We start from the raw sequence: 18,776 nt of genomic DNA, 5'->3' as shown, positions 1-18,776 counted from the left end.
TTGGTGGTGGCAATATTTGTCCGTCGTCTTCAGTTGCCGGGACTTCCAACTCGCGAATGTTCTGGTTGTTCAGTAGCTCATCAAAGCACACAACCCATCGCTCCAATATGCCCATTCTGTCGGAAATCAAATTTCACTCTTTGTCTCGGCGCGTAGTTTGGGTGAACAAAACATATGCAAAACGTCCGAAGAGTAATGCAAATTGCAGTTATTGCCACTGTTTATGCAAACTGAAACTTTCCCACTTATTTACACACTCCAAGAAAATGAGTTCACTATCAGATTCAAAATAAGATCAAAGGCAATTGAAACAGATGTGGTGTTCTTATTACGTTTGGAAAGGCGAACTACACAGCACTATATCGACCCTTTTTTGTCGTTCACTGGAAAACAGTGTAATCCTCATTAGAATGCACCCCCAGTTGGTGTTGGATAATTTGCAAGCAAATTTTTACGGTTTTGTGTAAAACAAAACCTTATTAAAATCGGTTTTACTGTCGGTCTGTTCGTCACACGCACTTTTCTCGGAGACGATTATAGCGATTGACATTAAATTTGGTGGAAAGGGAACTGTGAACGCTCACGCATACAGTGAATTACACCCTTTTACGTTGAATTTAAGTGAGGTCCCCATATACGTAAAAGTGGGGTGCAATTTTTTATTACTTTACGAAGCCAGTCTTATTTTTGACATTTGTTGGAAAAATGGGGAGCACGGGGGAACGAAATTGATCACCTTTTTAAAGGACCCATTCCCAGAAACTACCGAACCGGAAAATCTGAATAAAAATCAAGAGGCTGGTGCCTAGGCTCCATACCGATATCCTTTCAAATAAAGTTAATAACAATATTTTTCTATAATTTTTAGTAATTAAGTTCATCCTAGATCCACAAGTAAAGCAGTATTATAGGCTATAACACAGAGCATGACCCTGCCAAGTTTGGTCGAAATCGCAAAATTCCGAACAAAGTTATAATAGGTCAAAGTTGTCGCTTCTTTGCAAATTCAAGACTTTGAATGTCAATATCAGTTGAAAGTGGATATTTTTACATAATATATGTATATATAACGTGCTACATACCAATGGGACAAATGCACGCTCAAATGTATTTATAAAAGGAATACACAAAACCTTTTATAACTGAAGCGCCCAGCTTCGCGTAGATCAGTCCATCTGCTTCTTCACACCAAACACTAAAAAATTACAATTTTGTAACGAATTTAGATGGATGTGCTTTTAACACCTTTTTCATTCTTTTAAGGTACACTATACGGCGAGCGGAGCACCCAATATATAAATTGGTAATGAAAAGAAAAATTCCGAAACAGAGCTTACTTCTCAGCACACCTATAATGTTATAACTGTCCCATTACACTTTAGCAAAATTTTATTGTACACATTCAACATTTCAAAGTAAATAACTAATTATTGAAAAAGCATTACATTTACTCAAATTGTCGATCATAGCGATTTCCCAGGAAACGACGTGGAAAGCAGCTCAATTTCGAACATTTACGCTTGCTGTACTTGAGCCAGGTGCAACGCACTCGGTGCCATGATTACCTCCATCGCGCGGAATATTCTGAAAATAAAAAACAAAATCCCAACTTAACTGTGACTTTTGAGTGTGCCTTTATCACACCTTTACGTGAATATGTCCTTTGAGCATAGCTGCTCTCAAAATTAACATCCTAGTTCTTCGTTGGTACTCTTTGCCAATGCTCATCGCTTTTTCATATGTCGCACTGCGTTGATCAGCATCTTTAGCATATAATATTTTATTATGCGAATCAATACGGGCCTGAATTTGGCCGTCAAGAATCAGTTGCATAATCTCATTCTCTAGTGCTGATACGCTTCTATTAAATGCTATAGCCATTTTACGCATATCAGCCGACAAATAAGGACTGAAGTATTGAATTAATGCTCGGTTCCTAATCTTCGTATATAAGTTATTCACATGCGGCGCAATGTACATATCAAGTAGTAGATTATCACGAATTTCATCAAGCAATTTCAAGCAAGAGGCATATTTAGATTCGTAGAACTTGAATATTATGTCCCTCAGCTGAGGTTCCAGCTCGAGGAATAATTTAAATGAACTGCTAGAAATTATATTCTTCTGTAATTCTTGCCTATCAAATGTTGCTAAAGCGCATAAGCCACCATACATGGCTACGTTGTTCGGTGAAATCATTTCGGGAAAATCACAGAAATCGAAATTGGCTTGTAAAAAGTGTTTCGCAGCGCACTTGTATTTTTTTGTCGCCAACTCAGCTAACCCAGCTGCACATTTCAATCTTGTTAAAACGGACTGATTGGGATCTTTACTTTGACCGTCGATAAAATCAGGTGTACTCTCAGCCTTTGATACATAGCTAAGAACATGCGCCCAATTTTGTAAGTAAATAGAGACCTTAATAACATTCAAGCACATATTTACGACATGTTTTGCGCTAGTACAATAATCTCTCGCTCTTGAATAACATTTTAAGGCATTGGATAAGTCTCCGCAGCTAAGATAATGGTCTCCTAAATCGTCATGCCCACGGCGAATGCTTTCCTTAATTGAGTTCGATTTATAATTTTTTAGATCGCTGTCCAGTTTTTCTAATTTGAGAGCTGCTTTTTTACTTCTGGCTTCCACCCACACAGAATCAAAAGGTGGTATATCTTGGGGTGTTGACTGTGAGGCAACGTCCGGAATCTGTGATACTAACGCTACATCTGCCAACTTTTTATGTAGATGTTGATATAAGCTCACATTGTATGTACTCGAAACATAATTTATCGCAATTTTAAGTGCCTCTAGCCTCATACTGGGGCATACATCGGCGATGAACATCAATCTATAAAGCTTTGCAAGACCAGTATACGAGTTAGCGTAGCCCTCCAAATCCATGGTGGGATTTTCCACAACTAAATTGTTTTCTTCGTTTTCATTGTCTTCTGGTTGGACATCAATCTGCATTGGCTCGATAGTATTCTAAAACGATTAATATAAAAGAAACATTTATTATTACCAAATTGAGCAAGGAAAATATAGCTTAGTTATTAAAGATTCATATATACAAGAAATAATTCCAAGAAAACAGAAAAGTATATTTCTATTGTAATATATGCACTTAATATGTAACCAATCCCCTGCCGCGACACGAAAATTTCTAAGTACAATACTTGTGTTTTGAATTTGGCGCAGCCCCTATCGGAAAACTTGAATCGCGTTTTCTTGACACTTTTCCAAGTTCATAACTCGATCAAATCTTGACCGATTGACTTAAAATTTTAACTTTATATGTAATTTTTTGTATAGGATTTTGCCAATATATTATATAACTTTTTATATTAAATTGTTTCCAGACGATTTTTTTTATCAAATATAGTCATGTGGGGTATCAAATGAAAGGTCTCGACTAGTATTTTCCGAAACCAGTCTTAGTTTTGGCATTTGTTGGAAAGGTGGGGAGTGCGGGGGGCCGAAAATGATCATCTCTTTAACAGACCCATTCTCAGAAACTACCCAACCGAAAAATCTGAAAAAAATCTTCGAAATACCCTCCATACCGATATCCTTTCAAATAAAGTTAATAATAGTATTTTACTATAATTTTTAGTAATTCACTGCGAAACCCCCGTTAAGCTCATCTTAGATCCACGAGTAATGCAGTAATGCAGGCTATAACATAGAGCATGATCCTACCAAGTTTGGTGGAAATGGCACTATTACTAGCAAAGTTATAATAGGTGAAAGTTGTCGCTTCTTTGCAAGACTTTGAATGTCAATATCACTTGAAAGTGGATGTTTTCACATAATATATGCATATATAACGTGCTACGTACTAATGGGCCAAATGCACACTCAAATGTATTTTTAAAACGAATACACAAAACCTTTCATATCTGAAGCGTGCAGCTTCCAGTTTCGTGACTTGTTTATTTCTGTCCACTATTTTGCCAAAAAAAATATAATCAGAAATCAGCTAAGATATTGCCGACTTTGCACACCATCAAGACCTTGCACTTGCCTAGATGTGCTCTGGGCCTATGTTTGCCAGCTATCACTCTGTCATATAGGCAATTTGCTGGTTTATGAAGGGATGGATGTGTAGGGTCGATTATGTTGCTGGTCACTAGTGAGATGTGTAGTGTGCATATATAATAAAGAATGGTGTATAGTAATCTAAAGCAGTGAGAATATAACTGGTTTTACAGTTTGACTCCTGATTTCTTAATAAAGTCTATTAAATCTTCAATGTGGTTATTATTTCTAAGCAACATATTTACAAAGTTGAAAGTCTTGCACCAACTATAATTCTTCCTAAAAGCGGTAAAGATCTGACTTGAGAAGAATATATGACAAACTGTGTCTGGGAACTCCGCAGGTGTGACATGAGTCGTTGCTTAGTTTACCAATTCTAAAGAGAAAAGACTTGGAGTATACATGACCCGAAAAGAGTCTGTTGAGGATCTTGATTGTGGGAGCCGTTTGCGAATCAATGAATTCTGGTAGTTTCATAGGCGTTTGTTGGAAAGAAGCTAACAAAAACCTGCCTTTTTGTCTGGAGATTTCTTGGTACTCTAACGGCCAGTGCTCGTTGATCCTGTTTTGAACGTGTCATATTATACCATTCTCAGCAAGTGTGGTTGTTAGTTGGGACCCACTATAGAGTGCCCCTTTCGCCGCATAGTGCGCCATTCTATTTAGGTGAATTTTACTTTTACCTTTTGGATGTTCGAACGCTCAATTTCGCTGACGATCTCCCATATGATTGGATGGCTGGTCTTTTGGTTTTTGAGCAGTGTTCAAATTTGGCCAGCAGTGTCGTCCGCTTGATACCCATGAGTTCCACAGAGAGGACTATCATCGCTCTCATTCTACAGCCTATCTGGGGCTACGGAATCGTCCATCCTCATGTAGGGGGGCAAAAATTCTTCGGAGGATTCTTCTCTCGAACCCGGCCAAGAGTTCGTAATTTTTCTTGCTAAGAACCCAAGTCTCCCAGGAATACATGAGAACTGGCGAGACCATTGTCTTGTACAGTAAGAGCTTTGACCCTATGGTGAGACGTTTCGAGCGGAACATTTTTTGTAAGCTGAAATAGGCTGTGTTGGCTGCCAAAAACCGTGCGCGGATTTCATCGTCGTAGCTGTTATCGGTTGTGATTTTCGACCCTAGATAAGAGAAGTTATCAACGGTCTCAAAGTTGTAGTCTCCTATCTTTATTCTTCCCGTTTGACCAGTGCGGTTTGATGTTGTTGGTTGGTTGGTTTTCGGTGCTGACGTTGCCACCATATATTTTGTTTTGCTTTCATTGGTGTGCAGCCCAAAATCTCGCAGCGCCCGCTCGACCTGGATGAAGGCAATCTGAATCCGTTATGGCAATCTTAGCGAAGGCTCTGTTTTTTACACCGCACAATTTTTGAAAATATTTTTTTGTAATAAAAAATTACACATATTTCTTGTGTAAAACCTAAATGATAGCAACTATATTGGGGATTGTAATGCTATTCCTGTCTTACGCGAAGGAAGCTATGCCTACGGTGTCCCAAATTGCAGAAAGAGCCAGAGTGTCGTTTTCAAAGAAACGAGAAACTAGGATTAATGTCAACAGAAAAAGGTCTGGCCGACTCAAAGTTACAAGAAAAGAAGAAGACACGTTTATTACAGATATATATAAACGTAAACAACGTTTAACTGTTCCTCAAATTACTACTGCATTAAATGAAATGCGTGGAAAACCGGTTTCAACAACTACTGTTAAAAGGCGTTTACTGTAAAGTGGTTTAACGGCTTACGTAGCCGTCAAAAACAAAAATAAACGGCCAAATATAAGGACGGCCACTGGAGTGGGCTAAAACATATTAGAATTGGAGGATCGAGCAGTGGACGTGCTTTGGACAGATGAAACGAAATTCCAAACACTCGATTCCAATAGGCGTTGTTCAACAGAAGAAAAAACGTTAGACATTTGTACCGCCGTAACCGTAAAGCGCAGAGGCAGTGTCATAGTTTAGGGATGCTTTTGTGGTATAAATGTATTGTGTTCATGTGTGTGACGAACTTCTTATGCACGTTTTCCACTCGTACACACCAAAAATTCAAAATATTCCTTGATATGTCTCCCAACTCCAACTCCGCCGTTGTTATGAATACATATATACATATATATAAATATGTACATTTTTCAAATTCAATTATATACAAATTTAAAACTATAAATATGATTCAATTTCAATTACAATTCAATTTCAGTTATAAAATAAATATCATTTGCATAATTCATTCTCACGCTATTTGATTCTTGCATATTTCATTAAAATTACATTTACTGTATTTCATGAAATTAAACTCTTGCAAATCAGCACAATCCAGGATTGTGAAAGACTAATCCATGTGGCATTTTTCACATACTGAATATCTGCAAGGTAAACAAACATGGTGGGAAGCCAAAAAATTAAAGGTAGACATTTTTTGCAAACTCTTAATTGTAAAATGGTATTTAAGGAACAGTAATAAAATGATGGATACATTCAGTCAACAAAACTCCGATTGTTTCAATTACACCTCATATCCCGTGTATGATATTGCGGTTCTAGTGCCGTATATCTCTCCTATATTTGTAAGGTTTTGTGTAAAACCATTTTTTTTTCACCGAGTATAATCATATCGATGAAAGTTCTCGATTAGGACTTTTCGAAAACGATATTAATTTTGACATTATATTAAAAGGGTTGGAGTGCAGGGCTTCGAAAATGGTCAGTTACTTCGACAACCCATTCTTAAAAACTACCCAACCCAAATATCTGAAAAGAACTATAGTAGTCCAGGCACATGGTATCGGCCTAAGAATACTCTCCATACCGATACCCGTTTAAATAAAGTTAATAGTAGTATACTGCCCTATTTATTATAAGTATATTTTTTAGAAATTGACTGGGAACCTCTTTAAGTTTACCCTAGAATCATCAACTATCCCAGAATCATCAACTATCACAATAATATAGGCTATTCTATAAAGCATGATATTGCCACGTTTGGTAGAAATCGCACTATTACTAACAGAGTTATAATAGGTCAAAATTGTCACGTTTGTGCAAATTTCTTTCATTCTAAGATTTTGAATATCAGTGGCATACTATATAAACAATACAAGCTAGGTACAAATGGGACAAATGCCCACTTAAATGTGCTTATATAAGCAATACTCAAAATCAATCATACTTGGAGCGTCTAGCTTCTGATTTCCCGACTTGTCTTTATTCGCGTAGATATAGCGTTTCAATGACTTATATATATATATCTTATAGGAGTCTCTGAAATACTACAATCAGTGGCGTTTATATCAGTATAGGTAAACTTCAGGTAAAAAAACTTGTTCTCAAACATTTGGCGACCGTGACAGGACTTGCAGTCTTCATTTTTAAATTCGTCATTTTCCGAGCATCTTTCCGTAACATGGAGCAGTTACTGCTAAACCAAGAGGCCTACGGAAATGATATTCAGCGAATCATCGCGAATTACCAGAAGGGGAGCACCGAAAAACGATCTAATATACCAGTCGAATTAGCTGTAAATGAGTGCTTGAGTCAAATCAGGGTAATAATCTCGGACGAGCGCATTGCTGACCACGTTGCCTCCTACAGGGCACCGTTACGGTCTTTAATGAAGGACCCCCAGTAGCTGCTTCGCGAAAGAAGGCAGATAGGCAGGGCTAGGGTCGATTCAGAGCTCCCGGAGAGCCCCCGCGACATCTTGGCCTACGCGGACTCGGAGTCGCTGGTGGTGTTGTCCGCCCAGGGCCGACAAAGTCCACGTCTTTGGAGACAATCATCGGGATGTGGAGGACCTGAGAACAATGGTGACAACACTTGCGGATGCAGTCTCCAAGCTTACGGCAATTATAGGTACCTTGCGTTCGGGAGGTAGATCTCGATCGCAGTCACGGTCGAGGTCAGCTTCTCGAAAACGGCGTTCGCTGTCACCTGTTACCACCGTAGTTCCAGATGCAATTTCAATGCAACAAAAAATTAGGCTACAACGTCCCCTTACAATTTCGACCTTCGGAGACGTTGCTTTCTGGTCGACACGCGGACTGAGGTGCCGATTCTCCCCGTACCCCGTCCAAAAACGTTGATACTGCAAAACTTGCGACTGGCTGCTGCGAACTCCTCTCCCATTCGCACTAACGGCTCTAGGCAGGTTGATGTGAGTCTCGGACTACGCCGACCGTTTTCGTGGCGATTCCTTTTGGCGGACATCAGTATTCCCATTTTAGGTACAGGCTTCCTGTGTCACTATGGGCTGTTGGTGGACCTGCAGAACAAAGCCTTAATAGACCCAGCAAAAACTTAAAATCGTCAGAAAAAATCCCCACAGCACTCTTTCCATTGTTTGCAAGGACATTGTCGACCATCGCATTCGCGTACTCCTCCGAAAATATCGCAATATCACTACTGAAAGTATAATAGTTTCTCCCAGCCGGTTAAGCACGATGTGCAGCACCACATCAACACTACCTCCATGATCTTCTCAAAGGTGCACCCTCTATCATCCCAGAAGCTAGCTCTTGCAAGGAAGGAATTCGATGATCTTATGAAACAGGGTATTTGTAGACTTTCCAATAGCTGTTGGTCATCTCCACTCCATATGTTCTCTAAGCCAAACGACGAATGGGGGCTTACGGAGACTACAGTCGTCTGAATGCTCAAAAAATTCCCGACCGGTACCCTATTCCACTCATCCATGACTTTGCGCATTCAGTGACAAACTGCCGTATTTTCACAACATTGGATCTGGCCAAGGCCTACCACCAAATCCCTGCTGCTCCTGAAGAGGTACCGAAAAGGCTATTTGCACACCTTTCGGACTCTTTGAGTTCACCAAGACAATATTGGGCTTATGCAATGCTGCGTAAAGATTTCAAAGATTCATCCACTCTGCCCTGCGAAACTTCTGTTTACGCGGATGAGGTTTTGGTCGCCTCTTCTTCCGAACATGAGCATTTGGATCACCTCGAGCGCATATTTCAAAGTCTCCTTGAGGCGTTCTAAACGTTCTAAACGTTAAAAAATGCAAATTCCCACAGAAGCAGGTGAAATTTCTTGAACATATGATTACCCTTGACGGAATTCAACCAGACCCAAATAAGGTTGACGCGATCAAAAACTTTTCTCTGCCAACCACGGTGAAAAATTTGCGAAAGTTCTTGGCATCATGGCATTTTCTCGGCGAAATGCACCCCTAGCCGTGTTCGTCGATGCCTCAAACACAGCGATAGATGCCGCTCCTTACCAAGAGGTCAACCAAACCTGGCAACCGTTGAACTTCTTTTCGAAACAACTCAATCCAGTTTAACGTAACTACATCGCCTATAATCGTGAGCTACTCGCCGCATACCTCTCTATTAAATACTTCCCTTTGCCTCTTGAGGACAGGTCGTTCACCGCGTTCACGGAACACAAGCCCCTTACTTTCGCGCTTAAACAAAAGCCCGACAAAATGTCTCCTCGCCAACTGCGTTTCATTAGCCTACATCCAACAAGGGCCTGGAAAAGATAGTGTCGTTTCGGACGCTTTGAGTCGATATTTATTTTCAATTATTTAAATATTTACTATTTCATACATTTTTTGAGTTCATTTTTGTTTGTATAGCTCAACTCGCACTAAGTATCCTTGTGTTGGGAGCTTTTCAAATAACCATGAAGTTAACTTTAACTAACTTTTATAATTTTTCTTAGGTTATAGAAATTAAATTGACCAATTTCTAATTGTTTAAGCCAACGCTTTACTTTAAGTTTGAAATTCAGTGGCATGTAGTTAGCTTTGATATCAATAGGTAGTTTATTAAAAGCACGTGGATCAATAAAAAACAAGTCGAAATACCGGAAGCTCGCGCTTCGGGTATAAAGGTTTTGTGTTCACCTTATGTAAGAAACTTCAACGCACATTTTTCAATTCGTATATAGCTACAAATCCAACATATTCCTTCATATTTTCCAAACTACAAGTCATACGCACATATTACAGCCATAGATATTATCCACACCCTATACAAACATTTCCGAATACTGTACATATATATCATTGTATATAAATTGATCGTACCCATATTTCCGATTTACTTCATGCCCAAAAGCATACATATGTACATACATAGTACGTATATTAAATACGGCTGGTTTAATTTGCAAATATATCTATCTGAATTAGACACTACACGCAGACTCCATTAGTACGCATATACTTATACCTACATATGCACATGTCTGTTTAATTGATAATTGTTGATATTCATATACAAATGACTAAAAAACTAAAACAAAATTATTCTTTGCGACCCCATTCATATGAACTTACTTCGCTTTGGTATTGACGTCTTGATATAGGATGATGACGTCTCACAAGTTATAGAATGCACGAAATTCACAAAAAATGGCAGTTTCACCCCCTCTAACTTTGTTAATAATAGTTGGATTTTCTCCAAACTTAACCAAATTGTGCATTGTTATCCCTTACACCCATGCCATTCTGTACTTCTGGGATGAACATAAGGGGGATTGCCGGGTAAATTTCTAAAATGTGAAAATATTTCGTTATTAACTTTATTTGTGCGGATATCGGAACCGGAAGTATTTTGAGGCTTAGGTTTCGTAGATGCACTGCTGTGATTTTTTTCAGATTTTCTGGTTGGATAGGTTCTTAGAACGAGACCTGTTACACTTTTTGATGGAGCCCTCACTCCCCTATGTTTCACCCGACATCAAATATGGGAAATATTCAGACCAAAGTCCTAATTCAACCCTTTCATTTGACACCCTACATGGCCATATTTTATTAAAAAAATATTGTACCCTCCATCCACATTTATGGGAGCCCCCCCTAAACTTAACACAAAATGGGGCCACATATGGCCACATATTCAGACCAAAGTAGTAATTCAGCCCTTTCATTTGACACCCCACATGGTCACATTTTATGAAAAAAAATATTGCACCCTTCATTCACATTTATCGGGAGCCCCCCTTAAACTTAACACAAAATGGCGTCACTTTCTGCATGTAGAGGAAACAACAGATCACAAGCTGTTGCCAATTTTCGTGACAATCGGTCTAGTCGTTTCCGAATGAATCGGATGTGGCAGACAGACAGACACCGACTTGATTCTAATAAGCAAAATCTTAAAAAGTGATGGTGAGAAATTGATTTATTAAAGACGTCGACTTGCATATTGCTTGCTGATAGTTTTCCTACTGTAGACATGTAGCACAGCACTACTTTTATGTAAAACTTCCGGGGTTCGAAGATTTTTAGTATTCGGTATACTTCTGCTGTTGGAAACATGCGATTTACACCTATTATTGCCTTCATTATTGCCTTTTGTGTATTATACAGGCTTCCCAGGTATGTCTTTTGAGTCCCACCCCATACGATGATTCCGTAATGGATCACTGCAAACAAACATAGTCTTTTTGATTTTCAAGATTACGTATTGAATATGAGGTCTCCATATCAAATTTTCATATTGTATTCGGCCCAGGTATTTGACAATATTGACAATTTCGATCAATTGGCAGCTACATTGTGGCTGAAAATTACAAGAACCCTCGTGTAAATACAGGCTGTTTGTATTATTTATTATTATTATTTTTTACTCCTATTGCATTAGTTTTAATGTCTGCTAGTCTTGTATTGCATGTTTCAATGATATTAAAAACTTATTTATTATATCTTTGGCGCTATTGTCTTTTTAGTAGGCAAGAGCTTGTTATGGTCTGTTTTTATTTTGAAATAACTTTTGGTGCCTTCCCTTTGGTTTAATTTTAAGGGTATATTAAAATTAGCTATTGGTGTATAGTGGTCAGTTGTTTGTTGTTTTACAGGGTTATTGGGATTATATTATTTGCATTTAAGATGACTTTGGCTTAACACAGACACGAGTACTTTTGTTGATGCACGATGCAATGTAATTTGCTATTGCTCATTTGTAATTTTGCTATTGTTGAGGATATCAATATTTAAATCGCCAAATACAATGTCAGTATGGAATTTTTTAGGCGGTGGAAGTAGGGTAGGGTCGTCCTAGGGTCCCAATGAAAGCATTTGTATGTAGAAAGGTAAGCTGTAATCTTAACTTTAGACGATTTCTTCACACTTTGTCTCGAATCTCGGAGGTCAACGACCCCGCCGCGGTCGATTATACGGCAATCGTCAAGGGGCAGAAAGACCACGCAGAGCTTCAAACCCTGAGGGAAAACTTCAAATACAAGTTCAAGGATTTTCCTATCGACTCAAACTTCTACTTAGTCTGTGGAACCTCAGATAACAGACCTAGGCCATTTATTCCGGCCGACGAACCGGTTAATCACTGGAAAATATTTCTGGCCGTCCATGAACAAGGACGTAAAGTCTTGGGCCAAACAGTGCATCGCTTGTCAGAAGTGTAAGATCAACAGGCACGTAAAAGGGGAAGTAGGCGTATTCCCTCGGTCGACCAAGCGCTTCTACACCATCCATTCGATATAGATGATGTGGATCACTAACATTTTACGAGACTCGCACGGATACAAGTATTGCCTCACGATCGTCGACAGGTTTACGCGGTGGTCTGAAGAAATACCTCTGACTGGCATTACGGGAAATTCACCGACATTACCTTATTTTTAATGTTTTTTTGTGAAACAAAACCTCATTAAAATCGATTCAATGTCTGTCACATGCAATTTGCTCGAAAACGGCTAAACTTTTTTCACGATATTTTGTGAGAAGGTGTAGTCTGTAAATCTCTTCACATATAGCAAGTGGCGCCAATTTGCGTTGAGTTTGAGGGGAGCTCCATACATTTTTGAGGGGGGCTCCATACATTTTTTTCACCCAACATGGTCATTTGGGATATCAAATGAAAGGGTTCGATTAGTATTTTTCTTGTTTCTGATGTTGAATGAAACATAGGCGAGGGCCCAGAATGTGTGCCCTACAAAGTGAAACAGGAGCCTATCCAACCGAAAAATCTGAAAAAATGATGCATACCAACTAAATCTAGACTTCAAAGTACATCCCGTTTTGATATCTGTACAAATAAAGTTAATAACAAAATATTACCATATTTTAGAAATTTACCCGAAAACCCCCTTAAGTGCACCCTAATAGTACAAAATTGGTACCGTTATAAGGAATAATACAATACACAATTTTGAAAAGTTTGAAGGAAATTTGACCATTATTGGTAGTGGTATAAGGGATAATATAAGGCAAAATAGGGAAGTTTCAGTGAAGGGGAGGGAGGAGTTCACGGCCAGCCCCGCGGAGATGGTGTACGGGGAGAATCTGACTCTCCGTCGATCCTGTGCTGGATACCAGAGCAGGGTTAAGCGACTCCAGCATGCTGCGTCTACTTAGCCTTACCGCCGGCGTGTGGACGTGGTGCTCCCGTGAATCCCTATACACATTTGTTTTCTTTCATTTGAATAAAACGTGGCATTGAATACAGTTACTGGTTAAAATTAAGCGAAGTTGCTGTGATGTGGAAACCTAAATGGTAGCCATTGCCATGGGACGCTAGGAAAACATCATCTCTATAAAGCAATGTATAGAGCGCTAGACTTTGGATTGCCCGAGTGTGACACTGTCCATAACAAGAACAAAGAGGGATGCTGAGAGGGCCCTTCAGAGACACGAAGCGATTTGATATGCACACTTTTCTTTTCGGATCGTGGTAGAGCAATTTAACCCAGCACAGGAATTCTTTTGGCACTAGATGTTCTCGTAACGCATACTAGATGAGTTCGTGTATCACACGGTCAAACGTCTTCTCTAGGTCCAAAAATACAATGTAAAGCGTCTAAGTGTAATTTTGCAGTATTTCTAGCGATTAAATTATTTGAAATAATTAAGACTTTCTTTTTTCTATTCGTTAGTGATATTTATTAATCTTGTAAATATCGATATTTCGGGAACCACTTGTCCCCTTCATCAGTGCTAACAAGTCCAGTAGACTTGTATTTGCAAGATTAATAAATATCACTAGCGAATAGAAAAAAGCTAATCTTAGTTATTTCAAATGTAAAGGGGCCGATACTATGCTCCACCAAGTGCGACGATAGCATAATTCGAGGAAATGTTATGTATGCTGCGTTCGAATGCAATAAGTCGAAATCCCAAAATCATAGCGGCTGACCAGCGCGTGAAATGTGGATTGGGTCAGTCGAACTACAAAAATCAAGTGTCGCATTTTGGTTGGGGCCTTTGCGGAGCTGGACGTAGTGCTTGCAAATACCAGAAATGTAGCAACTTTTCAAGGGACAGGCTCGGGCTCAATAGTCGATTTTATGTATGTGAATAACATATTAGCAAGTATAATGATCTGGTTGAGCACTATATACCCATAGCGATCACCAGGCTATTGGTGGAACAAAGAAATCGCCGAATAGCGTTCTGCAGGCTTCCGAGCAAGAAGGATCTGCCAACTTTCTAGAAGAAGACCGTACTTCGAAGAGAAACAGAGAGTATACGTTAACCTTCGGTATAGTGGTAAGCAGGCTATATGGACCAACAAATAAAAATGCTGCAAGGAAATTTTTACGCGGGGGACATACCAAAAAACTTGGGAACACCGTACAGGGTTGCTATGAAGGAGATAAGAAGTCGAAAACCACAACTTACCCGCCTGCACTTTCTTCTTGATATAGTGCTTTCACATTTTCAAACAAGCTTTTGATGTCTTCATCATACCTGCGGTAATCGAGCATGAACTTTCAGATATTTGCGGGAGAATCGCTGATAGTAAAGTTCATCTTTTAGATGTTATTCCCAGTAGAGCCCTGAAACTCGCTGCTAAAGCTAGACCCGCTGGCTTACAAGCATATTTAAAGCATGCATGGTATGAGTTTTCTCCTATCGATGGAAGTCATGCTCCGGAGCAGAACGTCGTCAACCAGTACCAGGTGATAGTGAATAGCAACAGAGTTGCCCTACCAACTAGGCAACAAATCTTCCAAGAAGTTTCATACGATTTGGAGTTATCAACTTACCGGACTACTCAAAGGAGCAGCACAAGTAGAATACTGTAACGCACTCCATGAACGCAGTAGCCAGGAGAAGTTTGGTAACTGGGGATCTCAACCCATTGAGGCTTTGAGCGCGTTTCAGGTCGCATTCACAGAATATGCTGAGGTTCTCCCAGACGCTAGGCCAAAGATCGTAAAACTAAAGTTTACTTCGACAACTACTAATATCATTGCTACCGTTGCCAGCCAGGATTTTGGCTGATCGTTTGGCTAGCGAAATTACTGTTACTGGTCTTCGTAGCAGCTGCCACTGTTATTCATCTCCATAATCAACATTTTGGAGCGAATAACAGCCAGATAGTGATAATAAATTTTTATTTTAATACTTGGTTGGCCAGCACCAAGAGCGGAGAAAGTACCAGTCCAAATCCAGTAATGGTTTTTTTCAGAAAAAATCATTAGCGTTTCCAGGAGTGAAGACGAGTGGAGCCATATAACACGGCACTACAATCGAAAAATCATTGAATAAGACGCGAGCCTGGAGATTCACCTAACAAACTACCCCTGAGTTGGCAGGTGTTAACGTGCTTCCCTCGAACAACTATGTACACACGAAATTGTCATGCACTCATAATTCCTCACATGGGGAACACAAAACCTTTCTTCCGGTTTCCCGACTTATTTAGTAAACAAGTATTTCTTATTTAGTTCGACAGTTTTATCAAATTCGTATGCTTAGAGTTTTGTCTAATCTCAGTGTATTAAGGGGGTCAACCATCCCGTGTGTTGCATCTGAGGAATTGATTTCTTGCGTCAATTGTATCTAAATATAGTGTAGAATAGCAAAACGATTTTTTGATATTTCGAGTCGTTCGGAAATTACAATGTTAAACAGGTCATACCAGGCTTATGCCGATTGCCGTAATAAAGGGCGTATTTATCGCTTCGAATGACGTTCAAATCACTTCGCTAAAATCATAAAAATTGAAGCCAAAGCTGTACATGTGTTTCTTCAAGAAACCTAAGAAAAGTCAAGCGACGACGGCTTTACGGTTGCTTACCAGGGCAGAGGCAAATCGTCAGACGCTGCCTCACCTCTGCCCTGGGAGCAGCGTGACCGTAGCAATTCGCAGATGTTGAATGCTCCTTTATATAATTCGTAGAACACGACATGCCTACGAATTATATTGAGCGCAAATCCGCCTTATTGACCAGAGCTTGGCCAGAGCTTCATTCTCAAAACGAAGAAACCTAAGGTTTATGGACTAGGTATAGCAGATTAATCGTCAGTTAAGACCGGATTAAAAAATCGCATTCCACGCAAATTTCCACGACTGATTTAGAACATATTTCTACGGTCCGCAAAATAGGATAATTGCGATTCATTCAGTACTTTTTTTTATTCATTGAAGAAGTCGTGAAAAAACACCAAAATTCACAAAAAAAGTTTAACACGGCACCAAAAATTTAGCTTTCAATATTTTTTAATAATCCTAGTTTGCGGGCTGAAGTTAAGTCTGTACGTTGAAATTTCGTTTAATTTTTTTCTTTAAGATAATCGCAGCGCCCTCTAGCGTGGCAGCAGAAAAATGCCTTTTTTTGGAGAAGGGTGTAGAAATTGCTCTGTATTTCAATAACCAACTATGCGATCGGACTGAAAAAATTACTATGCGCGCTCAAGATATTAATAAATCTATGATGAAAAATTCACATTTGTACCTTTATCCAGTTCTTCACAGAAAAATTTCTAAAAAGCCAGTTAAAGTAGTTGAGGCCTTCCCACTTCCCATTTTTTGTTCAAGGCAAGTGTCCTGCCATTAATACCTTCGATAAACTTTTTATTTGTTTTTTTTTTTTTTGAAAGCGTGGACTAAAGGCATTTTAAATCTTCACCCAATCGCCAGCAAAAAAAATCCAAAAAAAAATAGGATTTCCCAAGACTGCTGCCTTTTTGTGCTCCTTAACAAAGTTAATTCTTTTTCTGTTGACATGTAGTAAGAGGCAGCGTGCGACTCAACAACGATAACCTTCTTTCCTTAAAATTTTGCCGAGAGTATCAGTGCACACAATCTTCTGAGAGCTATCCTTATATCTTTAGCAATTTCTAAAGCCTATGTTCTAGGATTTTGTTACCCTTTTTTGAAATGTAACGCTGTTCACGTTCACTCAATTATGGTGGGCGTTCAGAGCGTGGCCTTCATGCAGTCGAACCGAACGATTTGAAGTTCTCAATCGAGCGCTCAACAGAAGAATGGGATACAAGGGAGAGACACATTCTACTACTCATTTTGTATGAAACCTTTTTCTGACTAGCTTATTTCTTAAACGGCACCGGGTACACCGACTGTATCGGTCTGTATGGGTCCTTGGAAATTGCGGCTTTCCATAACGGTAGCATTGTCGGACGCAATAATTCCTTAAATTCCAGCATTCAGATAGGCAAGCGAAACCCCAAAACTGTGGGAAATCCATTTTCGGTATTAAACTTATAGCACATAGTATCATGCATGTTATTTGTCAACATATCAATGAACTTACATGCATTGCGGCTGGAAGCGGCATTCCGCGAACAAGAATGTATACTCCAAATATCCGGCGACTACGATCTTATTTATGAGCTGCGCACTGTTAAGAACATAAAATGAGCACTAGTTCTTATTTAGGCAATAAACTAAGAATTCAAGTACGAAAAAATCTACCTGAATTATTCTCCGCACTTCAACTGTCAATTGCATATCCTTAGAATTAGAAATGACATACGGAAAGCTTATCGGCATTTTTGTTTTCAGCAGCCATTCTGAGGCATTAATATTGTGGTACAATTGTATTCGGATGTTCTTCCAATTAGCGTACCAAACCAATAACTGTGGCTTTCTTATAACGGTATTTCATTACTCTAAAACCCTCGAAATATATGTTTTAGGCGACTCGGGATTATAAGGTGTGAAATAATGGTACAGTTTTGGGAAAAACGAGTTTTTTTATGTATCTTCAAAACGACGAATAAATTTCTGTGAGCTCAAATTCAGCATGTATGTTTATGAAGACATGCGAAAAACGCGATTTTTCCCAAAGCTGCATCGGCATTTCACGCCTTATTACCAGGGTCGCCAAAAATCACGTACATTTTTGCAATCAGCATATTATACTTAACATTTGGGAAACTCTTCTATTAACCACCCCCAACGCCTAGTAATGCGAAGACACCCATCATTCCGTCCCTTTTTTCACGCCTTTTATTTTGACCCACCTCTTTTCTCTAGGTTTAATTGCGCCAATATGTATAAGAGGTGTGAATTCAAACCCTACAAGCCGTTAAGATACTTCTGCCAACTGCTTCTAGATCATACATTTTCTGTTTCCGACATAAATTGTGAGTACGATAAAGCACTACTGTTCTGAACACAAACTGCGACCGCTGTAAACCCTTACTAAAGCTTAACGTACAATAGACGCGAGCGAGCAGACCATAGCAACTGATTTCTTTCAAAAAAAAAATTCAGTATGGCTTCTTTTCATTGGCAGCTTAATAAAGCTATGAAGAAATAATGATAATCTATGATCCAAGAAATCCCCTCTTCACTTTATGCATAGGCCAGGTGGATCATGTAATTTTACTGTTGCAACGGTCGCTTCTCTATATGTAATTCATGTTAAATGATGTTATGCCACGTACCGCTGTCCCAATTCAATTTCCAAATAATATAGAGAGCAGAGATGTCCATGTTAACTCTATCCAAATGCTGATGGGGACAACCTAACTATCCACTG

The 18,776-nt window shown here is 39.2% G+C and overlaps 1 protein-coding gene across 1 annotated transcript; it reads right to left on the bottom strand.

The window, feature by feature from the left end:
• Positions 1-1,371: 1,371 nt before the first annotated feature.
• On the bottom strand, positions 1,372-17,802 carry LOC119647799 (COP9 signalosome complex subunit 1b). The gene is made up of 4 exons (XM_038049009.1): positions 17,705-17,802; positions 17,544-17,630; positions 1,645-2,988; positions 1,372-1,584 (listed from the first exon to the last, which is right to left on the bottom strand). The coding sequence occupies exons 2-4, from the start codon at positions 17,565-17,567 to the stop codon at positions 1,501-1,503; spliced, it is 1,452 nt and encodes a 483-aa protein (XP_037904937.1). The 5' UTR covers positions 17,568-17,630; positions 17,705-17,802; the 3' UTR covers positions 1,372-1,500.
• Between the last annotated feature and the right edge of the window lie 974 nt (positions 17,803-18,776).

Source organism: Hermetia illucens, chromosome 2 (genome assembly GCF_905115235.1).
Source record: "Hermetia illucens chromosome 2, iHerIll2.2.curated.20191125, whole genome shotgun sequence".
In the NCBI taxonomy this organism is placed as follows: Eukaryota; Metazoa; Arthropoda; class Insecta; order Diptera; family Stratiomyidae; genus Hermetia; species Hermetia illucens.
This window is presented reverse-complemented; position numbering and strand designations above follow the sequence as displayed.